This window comes from Culicoides brevitarsis, unplaced genomic scaffold, assembly GCF_036172545.1.
Source record: "Culicoides brevitarsis isolate CSIRO-B50_1 unplaced genomic scaffold, AGI_CSIRO_Cbre_v1 contig_29, whole genome shotgun sequence".
NCBI lineage: Eukaryota > Metazoa > Arthropoda > Insecta > Diptera > Ceratopogonidae > Culicoides > Culicoides brevitarsis.
This window is the reverse complement of record NW_026973413.1, coordinates 1-10,000: the sequence shown is the minus strand read 5'-3', so window position 1 is coordinate 10,000 and position 10,000 is coordinate 1. Positions and strand designations below refer to the sequence as shown.

The 10,000-nt window shown below is 31.6% G+C and overlaps 1 protein-coding gene across 1 annotated transcript; it reads right to left on the bottom strand.

The window, feature by feature from the left end:
* Positions 1–6,505: 6,505 nt before the first annotated feature.
* LOC134836432 (alkaline phosphatase 4-like) lies at positions 6,506–9,975 on the bottom strand. Its single transcript, XM_063851639.1, has 7 exons — positions 9,587–9,975; positions 8,311–8,537; positions 7,903–8,247; positions 7,614–7,842; positions 7,220–7,546; positions 6,966–7,163; positions 6,506–6,894 (listed from the first exon to the last, which is right to left on the bottom strand). The coding sequence occupies exons 1-7, from the start codon at positions 9,672–9,674 to the stop codon at positions 6,647–6,649; spliced, it is 1,662 nt and encodes a 553-aa protein (XP_063707709.1). The 5' UTR covers positions 9,675–9,975; the 3' UTR covers positions 6,506–6,646.
* Positions 9,976–10,000: the final 25 nt, after the last annotated feature.

The following is a 10,000-nucleotide window of genomic DNA, read 5'->3' as shown; positions in this document are numbered from 1 at the left end:
AATGTTTGTTGTTGGACATGGAAAATGGGGTCGATTGCATGTTAGGAATCGCACAAGTATTTCGTAACGTTTGTTTTTCACCTTATATGAGAGTTTATGTGTTAAGCCAATGTATCCGCTTGAAAGTACGTCAATGCCATAGACCGATATTCCTATAGGCGAGACGTATCATAAGCGATATGATGCGAACGCATATAAGTAAAATTTATTTTGTGACACTAAGAGAATTTCGGCGGAATATGAAAATAATGAAAAATTTTTTTTTTTGTGAAATTTCGATAATTTTGAAAATAAAATGGGGTCGTTCACATATTGGGGAACATACAAGTATTTCGTAACGTTTTTTTTGTCATTTTAAAAAAATATTCTTACTAAGCCAACTCATCCGCTTACATGCACGTCATCACCATAGACCGATTTTCCTATAGGCGAGACGTATCATAAGCGATATGATGCGAACGCATATAAGTAAAAATTATTTCGTGACACTAAGAGAATTTATGTTTTCATGTTTACAAGTAAAAATTACTTGTGACTCTAAGAGAATTTTTTTTTCATATATAAGTAAAATCTACCTGTGACTCTAAGAGAATTTATTTTTTCATGTTTATAAGTAAAAACCAGGGTTTCAAATTACTTTTACTTAAGTACTAAATTTTAACTTTTTTTAGAAGTTACTTCGAAAAAAAGTAAAATATTTTACTTTTTAGAAATGTAACTTTTTAATCATAATTCATTGCAAAAAAAGTAAAAAGTAAATTATCTTTCTTAGATTTACTTTTCTAAAAAGTAATTATTAAAACTTTTTATAAAATTTACTTCTGAAAAAAGTATATTATTCCAACTTTTACAAAAAGTATAAAAGTAAAAAGTATTTTTGTTTATAATTTTTTACTTTTTTGCTTCATTTTTTGTGAAGGAAATTAAGGTTTTTAGGATATGCTTTAAATAAAAATTGATTCATTCAAGAACGCTCGTTTCTAACATGATTTTTTTTTTCTATAAAATTAAGTTAAAATTTTATGAATTGTAAGAGTCATCGAAAACCATCATGAAATGTGTCAATAAAAATAAAAAATATTTATCAACACTACTAAAATAAAATTTTGAAATACTAATATTACATTTTTGTCAAACCAAATATTATTTTTTTAGTAAAAGTCGTTTTCTGTTCAAATTTTTTGAAAATTGAAAGTCGATTCGTGAGCAAAAGTTTTTTCTGTGAATTTCAAGTGTTTTTGAAACAAATTGAAAAAGTTTTTGTAAATTTTAAGTCGTTTTGTAAACAAAAGTTTTTTTGTAAGATAATTTTCTGTGATTTTCAAGTTGTTTTGATGGTAAAAGTTTTTTGAGAGTTTCAAATTTTCGGTAAATTTATAATAAGATTTTTGAAAATAAATCGTTTTGGATGCAATTTTTTAACGTTATACAAAGAAAATCTCCTTTTGAATAACTTTTTGTGTTTAGTTTCGTATTTTTATTTGTACTGCAAGCAATTTCTTTATGAATGAATTAAAAAAACTTATAAACTATTATTTACAAGTAAATTTTTAAAAGTAAAAATATTTTACTTTTTACAAAAGTTTAATTTTTAAAATAATTATTGATTCTTAATACTTTTACTTCTGAAAAAAGTAAAACTTTTTTACTTTTTTTTACCAAATTTATATTGTATTTTCATTCAAAAATGAGGAATCACGGGTTAGCGCCAAAACTATGCGTTTCCGAGCATATGTTTCATGGAAAAAAGTGATTCTTATGACTCGACGCATGTTTAGCGCGAAAAAATCGAATCAAAAAAAAAGCGCCTGCGAATCACAGGAATGTTACATAACTCCTTCTTTCTTTACCACTAAAAAATCTTCAGCAGTTATATTTTTTATAGTTTTGGAAAACCGTACTTAGCACTATAAAGTATGAAATAAAAAAAATATATAAAAAAAAATATAAAAAAAAATATAAAAAAAAAATTTAAAAAAAAAATTTTAAAAAATATCAAAAAATTTTAAGAAATATTTAAAAAAAAATATTTAAAAAAATTAAAAAAAAATAAATAAAAAAAATAATATTAAAAAATGTATTTTTGAAGTTTTCAACTTCTAAAACAAATTTATATTGAAAAAAAAAAATTAAACTTTGACTTTAAAATATCCTTCATCAAGTGGGATCGTTGAGATTTTAGCATCTTCGAGTCCTGCTTCTTCAATTATTTGTTGAATATAATGATTTTGGTCGATTCTAAATTTATATTAAAAAAAAAAACAAACTATAAAGTATCAAACAACTAAAATCCGATGAGAGTGAAAATAAACAAACTATAAAGCATGAAACAAGTTCTTTATGAGAGGGAGACATTCATATCATAAAAATTCTCGTTGAGCTTTTACCAAACTGACCAAAATGATATAAATTTTGGGCAATTGTGTTGAATCTGAAAACTTGGTTTCTATTAATCTCTTTTCCAATCAACAATAATGAGCATTCGACAATTTATTTGTTTTTGTTATTGTATTTTACAAGCTTTAATTGAAAACTGTTTTTAGAATTTTACTTGTTTCATACTTTATAGTTTGTTTTTTTTTAATTTTTTTTTTTTCAATATAAATTTATTTTAGAAGTTGAAAACTTCATAAAATACATTTTTTTAACTTTTTTTTATATTTTTTTTCCTAATTGTTTTTTTTATTTTTATTTTAAATATTTTTTAAATATTTTTTTATATATTTTTTTAAATATTTTTTTTATATTTTTTTAAAATCATGCTTTATAGTGCTAAATTTTATAGTTTTGCAAAACTATAAAAAAATATCTAATTGATATATCCGAGATAAGTCACACCTTTAGGGTATACATATGGCAATTTTTTTTAATTTAAATTTAGGAGATTTTTTAGTGCTATTGAAAGAAGAGTTATGTAACATTCCTGTGATTCGCAGGCTTTTCGAAAAATTTTACTGTCTAGAAAGCAAGTTCATGCGGATAAGAGGATATGGGTGAAATTTTTTTTTCAAATATCTTCAAATTTTTTTCGCGAAGAACATCGGGGACGTTATAACTAACATTTTTCTCCATAAAACATATGCTCTCAGATGTATAGTTAGCTCACACTACCAAATCGATTTTGGATTTTCGGGTGCAAAATCAATATAAATTGTATAATAAGAGGATATGGGTGAAAATTTTTTTTCAAATATCTTCAAATTTTTTTCGCGAAGAACATCGGGGACGTTATAACTAACGTTCTTGATTAAGGAAAACATCCTTGGCAAATGCTTTCGTTTCAGTTAGTCTTACGACGGTCTATGAATTTCACCTCTCGCGTCGTAATACTAATGCCCCCAACTGCTTTTATTAATCATTACCTCATGATCAATTCAAACCAATGAAATATACTGATCGAGGTCTTATTCCATTATTCCATGCAAGATTATTCAAGGCAATAAAAGCCTGCTTTGAGCACTCTAATTTGTTCAAGGTAATAAATAGTTGGGCATGCGATATGGCACACCCGATTAAAGGCACACCATACACATTGTGCCTACGCGACTTTGACATCGCGCAGGTGCCACAAACTCATAGTCCTAGCATCAAGAGTGATTTACAACCACATAACTGTTGGAGTAACACCCGTGCTGGACAAAATCAAACTTCGAACGTTTTAACCGCAACAATTTTAATATACGCTAGTGGAGCTGGAATTACCGCGGCTGCTGGCACCAGACTTGCCCTCCACTTGATCCTCGCTAAAGGATTTATACTAAACTCATTCCAATTACAGGACATCATTAATGAGTCCTGTATTGTTATTTTTCGTCACTACCTCTTCGAACTGAAACTGGGTAATTTACGCGCCTGCTGCCTTCCTTAGATGTGGTAGCCGTTTCTCATGCTGCCTCTCCGAAATCGAACCCTGATTCCTCGTTACCCGTTGCCACCATGGTAGTCCTCTATACTACCATCAATAGTTGATAGGGCAGACATTTGAAAGATCTGTCGTCGGTACAAGACCATACGATCAACAAAATTATCTAGAGTTCCACCGTTAATCGATCAAAGACCCACCCCACCCCTCTTTACCCCCCGCCTTTTTCCGCTGCGCTCGGCTTTTTTTCGCTGCGCTGGCTAGTTTACTGCGCTGACTAAACCGCTGCGCTAGGCAAATATCTGGGAATAGTTGAAGTGAAATAGGGAAGTTTACGCGCTCACACCAGTACTTTTCCATTTACAGTACATTTCCATGAGATAATGTAGAAAACTGGGAAAATTTCCAAAATTAAAGTGGGAAGTTTACGCGCTCAAAAATCTCATTGGTTGAAATGTTGAACTCGAAGGCTTGAGCTCGACTCTGATTGGCTGAAATAAAAATCTTGGAGGCTTGAGCTCAGCTCTCATGGAGAGATTTGAGGGCTTGAGCTCAACTCTGATTGGCTGAAATTTGAAGCTTAATGGATGAATCTCAATTCTCATTGGTTGATATTTTTGACTCGAAGGCTTGAGCTCAACTCTGATTGGTTGAAATGAAAATCTTAGAGGCTTGAGCTCAGCTCTCATGGAGAGACTTGAGGGCTTGAGCTCAACTCTGATTGGCTGAAATTTGAAGCTTAATGGATGAATCTCAATTCTCATTGGTTGATATTTTTGACTCGAAGGCTTGAGCTCAACTCTGATTGGTTGAAATGAAAATCTTGGAGGCTTGAGCTCAGCTCTCATGGAGAGACTTGAGGGCTTGAGCTCAACCCTCTTGAAATTTGAAACTTGATGGATGTTGAAATGTTGAAAAATCTTGGAAATAAAAATCTTGGCTTGAGCTCAGCTCTCATGGAGAGACTTGAGGACTTGAGCTCAACTCTGATTGGCTGAAATTTGAAACTTGATGGATGAATCTCAATTCTCATTGGTTGATATTTTTGACTCGAAGGCTTGAGCTCAACTCTGATTGGTTGAAATGAAAATCTTGGAGGCTTGAGCTCAGCTCTCATGGAGAGACTTGAGGGCTTGAGCTCAACTCTGATTGGCTGAAATTTGAAGCTTAATGGATGAATCTCAATTCTCATTGGTTGATATTTTGAACTCGAAGGTTTGAGCTCAACTCTGATTGGTTGAAATGAAATTCTTGGAGGATTGAGCTCAACTCTCATGGAGAGACTTGAGGGCTTGAGCTCAACCCTGATTGGCTCAAATTTGAAACTTGATGGATGAATCTCAATTCTCATTGGTTGATATTTTTGACTCGAAGGCTTGAGCTCAACTCTGATTGGTTGAAATGAAGTTCTTGGAGGATTGAGCTCAACTCTCATGGAGAGACTTGAGGGCTTGAGCTCAACCCTGATTGGCTCAAATTTGAAACTTGATGGATGAATCTCAATTCTCATTAGTTGAAATGTTGAACTCGAAGGCTTGAGCTCGACTCTGATTGGCTGAAATAAAAATCTTGGAGGCTTGAGCTCAGCTCTCATGGAGAGACTTGAGGACTTGAGCTCAACTCTGATTGGCTGAAATTTGAAACTTGATGGATGAATCTCAATTCTCATTGGTTGATATTTTTGACTCGAAGGCTTGAGCTCAACTCTGATTGGTTGAAATGAAAATCTTGGAGGCTTGAGCTCAACTCTCATGGAGAGACTTGAGGGCTTGAGCTCAACCCTGATTGGCTCAAATTTGAAACTTGATGGATGAATCTCAATTCTCATTGGTTGAAATTTTGAACTCGAAGGTTTGAGCTCAACTCTGATTGGTTGAAATGAAATTCTTGGAGGCTTGAGCTCAACTCTCATGGAGAGACTTGAGGGCTTGAGCTCAACCCTGATTGGCTCAAATTTGAAACTTGATGGATGAATCTCAATTCTCATTGGTTGATATTTTTGACTCGAAGGCTTGAGCTCAACTCTGATTGGTTGAAATGAAAATCTTGGAGGCTTGAGCTCAGCTCTCATGGAGAGACTTGAGGGCTTGAGCTCAACTCTGATTGGCTGAAATTTGAAGCTTAATGGATGAATCTCAATTCTCATTGGTTGATATTTTTGACTCGAAGGCTTGAGCTCAACTCTGATTGGTTGAAATAAAAACTTGGAGGCTTGAGCTCAGCTCTCATGGAGAGACTTGAGGGCTTGAGCTCAACTCTGATTGGCTGAAATTTGAAGCTTAATGGATGAATCTCAATTCTCATTGGTTGATATTTTTGACATCCGGCATTCCGGCCACACATGACATACGACATCTCCAGCATAATACCGCATTTTTTCTTCGAAATGCGGTAAAAATATATTCTATTTTTTTTTTCAATAGTAGAAAAACTTATTTGAGACTCTTAGAGAATTTCCATCTATCAGAAAAGACGCAGTTCATAATTTTACAATACTTAGAGTCCCTTTTTCGTTTCAATATTTTTTTTACATTTATATTAATTATCATACGAACAAAAAACGGACAATGTTCTAAAATTTAGTTAACGAGCAAGATTTTTATTTAAGTATTATAATAAATGTTTGTCTTATACTATTTATATGGCAAATACGTAATATTAAATAAGAGCATAGATACTAAAATTCTCTTACAACTCCCATATAAAATTCATTGTTTTTTTCATCTTTACATTTATTTAATACATATTTACAAACAAATAGTAAAAATAATGTTCACTTTTTTTTTACATTAGTTTTGCGAAAATTGCGAATAATACAGATAGAAGAAATTGAAATAATCTGTTTTTCCTGAAAAACTTTGGCTGCATGACTGAAGTTGCAGAACTTGTTTGATATTTGCATGCATCATTAAATTTAGCTGCTGGGCCAATACAACTAGAATAACTCATAATGTAGGCGATAAAATTTTGCTCCATAGCACCTTGCACTAATTTAGCATTTGGACCTATAGCATAAACAGGAACGTCTTCACCTATAATAAATAAAATTCACATGTTTCTTTTGACAACCGCTTATTGAAAATGTATATGTATGTATATATACCTCCGTGAGTTTCATCTCCTAGAGGAAATGCGGCAAGATGTCTATAAACAGGCGAAGTACGGTCAATATCTTCCACTCTAACCCAAGTATCGAATCGTGGATTTGTATAATTAACTGATGCGCGATGCTCTTTAAATCCGGGTCCATTAGCATACGAGATTGTTTCATATGGTTCAACTCCTTCCTTATGTCCAAAACCTTTGATAAATATGCTTAGCAATGATCAAACAATTTAGAACTAATTAAATTTATACCTAATATATCATTTCCTCGTTCTGGATATCCATTGAAAGTTACAGAATGTGAATGGTCTGCTGTCACTAAGATTAATGTATCGTCTCCTACTTTATTTAATGCAGCTTCTACAGCTCTATCTAGCCCAAGAACCTCATGCAAAGCCAAACCAGCAAAATTTTGATGGTGAGCATGATCGATTTTACCACCTTCAACCATCAAGATATAACCGGAACTGTTTTTGCGATCCAAGATTTCGATAGCTTTAACAGTCATTTCAGCAAGAGACGGCTCATCGGTATAATTTCTTAACGCCTCATAAGTCATGTGACTATTAGCAAAAAGGCCTAAACGATAAATAAAAAAAATATTTGTGTACTGATAATATTTTAATTAAATATTATCTCAATTTACCTAGAAGATATTCTGTATTACTTGTGTCAATTTTATTGAGCTCTGTAGCTTTTGTAACGTAGTACGCATGTTTTGTTGGATCAGATTTATTTTTTAACCATAAATATGGTAAATTTAATCCATCCGATCGTGGAAAAGTCTTTTCCATCCCTCCAGTAAAATTATATGGTGGAACAGGCTGATCTTTTATTGTTGCTCCCATTGCGTCACGTCCACCACCTAATATCACCTGTAATGTATATAATTTGATTTTAATTACAACTTGTAATTTTTTTCAAAGAAAACTCACATTAAATTTGTTTCCCGGTTCATCTTCAACCAATTGTCTTGCAATGTCCTTTAAGCTATTCTTATACTCATTTGGAATCGGACTATCACTTTCATAGTCTCTATTTGGTGAGTGAGAATACAATGCTGCAGGTGTTGCGTGTGTTATTCTAGTTGTTGTAACTACACCGGTCCTTTTACCAGCATCTTGACCCCATTTCATGATGGAATAGACTTGTCCTTGAGTCATGCTATCCCCTTTTGCCGTTGAATCTAATCCTAAAACTTTATACTTTGTTTTTACCCCACAAAATAATGCTGTAGCAGTTCCAGCCGAGTCAGGTACTTGTTTATCGGTGTTATATGTCTTAAAAAACAATACCAAACATTGAAAATTTATTGTATTAACGAACAGTCAAATGGCACTTACTTTTGAAAATCCGGTGTGTGGAAAGGAATCCCAAACCAACTCACTTTCTTCTCCAGAAACGTGCTTTTCACGTTGTCCCTTGAAAATTCTTCCAGCAGTGATAGTTTGAATACCCATGCCATCACCGACAAATATTATCACATTTCTAGCAACCGTTCCATCAGGGTTGGTTTGACTAAGTAATTTTTTGAGACGCGCCTCATTATATGAGTTCCAATACTGAGCATCTGAAATAAAGACGAATTTTTGAATTATTTTAAGCAATTCACGATTGAATAACAAGGTCTTAACCATAAATTTTATCATAAATTGATTACAGTGTTTGATGTCCATGTACGAACACTCTTCGCGAATATTAGTTTATCGTACATACGGCTATCAAGAAATGTGACTTATTGTAATTTTTGAAAAAACGTGTGCCTTCACTACACATGCAAAACGTGAAACTTATGTTAGTATTTTTGTTGATATATTATTTAGCTATAAGTAGGACGAAGAGGAATTTATTTTTTTTCTTTCAACTTGAATGATTCTGAATGTACTGATTATGTTAACTGATCACATGAGTCGTGTGATCAAACTTATTAGTAGTTCTATTTTATTTAAAGAAAAATGCAGTTCAAAGAAATATTTGAGAGAGCAATAAATAAAATTTTAAAGTAAAGTAGACGAAACAATTCACAGCTGTTTCTCCTTTATATATTCGTTTAAAAATAACTGAGATAGCTGCGGTTATAGGTCTTTTCGATTTTGTTTTTCATGTATTCTATTCTTTTTCTTGATAATCATCTCGCTTAAAATGCACAAAAATTATTATAAACTTGATGCACTTTTCATTAAGAACTTACTGTAAATTAAATTAGTACTTATATCACAAGTATTCACAAAGCACGCTTGATGTGTTATCATCATTTAGAATAACTCGCAGTAGTTTTCTCTCGTTTAAATCCTGTTCCATTTCAATGCAATATCAATTTGAATCCTTTTGAACGAGAATATTATGTCTTAGTTTACATATTTTTGACTAGGTGAAATTGAATTTGTTTTTTTTTAGTAGAAAGTATATTAGTTTGAATAATTTGAATACATTTTTAGAATGATATTGATTGTATTAAACGATTTTTATCAAAAGTATTGATTTAATCAATATGTGTAATGGGCCTTGACCTTCCTTCTGAACTTATTTTATCAAGGTTTTTTATCATCAAAATTATATTTATTTATGTAAATAATACTTTATGTTTTTTTTTGCGAATTGTAACAATTGAATACTCACTATCAGCATTGGGTGATTTATATTTAATAGTTGCACCATGGATAATCGTCCAAAAGAAAAATAAACTCAACACAACTCTCAATATCATTTTATTTTTTCTTTTTTAAATAAAAGCTGTAAAATGCTAAATTTTATCACAAAATTAAAAATGAACACGTTTATTTGCTTCAAAGTACAAAAAACGACTGTATTAATTTTTATAATTTTCAGATCAATTTAACTGATGATCAACTTAATTTGTGCAGAAATTTAGTTTTTTCCATTTTAGTATGTTTGTTGATTTAATGTGTTTTTATAAATAATTTAAACATTTTGAAGATGAATCGTAAAGTTTTAATCTTTAAATATTTTGCTTTATATGATATTTTTACGTCTTATCACAACCACTGTCTGACGCTCACTGAGGTAAATTTT

Coding starts and splice junctions, on each gene's coding strand:
- LOC134836432 (XM_063851639.1), bottom strand. CDS start 9,674: ATGATATTGAGAGTTGTGTTGAGTTTATTTTTCTTTTGGACGATTATC. Junction 7,843..7,902: donor AACCGGGAAACAAATTTAAT/GTGAGTTTTCTT, acceptor TATACATTACAG/GTGATATTAGGTGGTGGACG. Junction 7,164..7,219: donor ACGAGGAAATGATATATTAG/GTATAAATTTAA, acceptor TATTTATCAAAG/GTTTTGGACATAAGGAAGGA.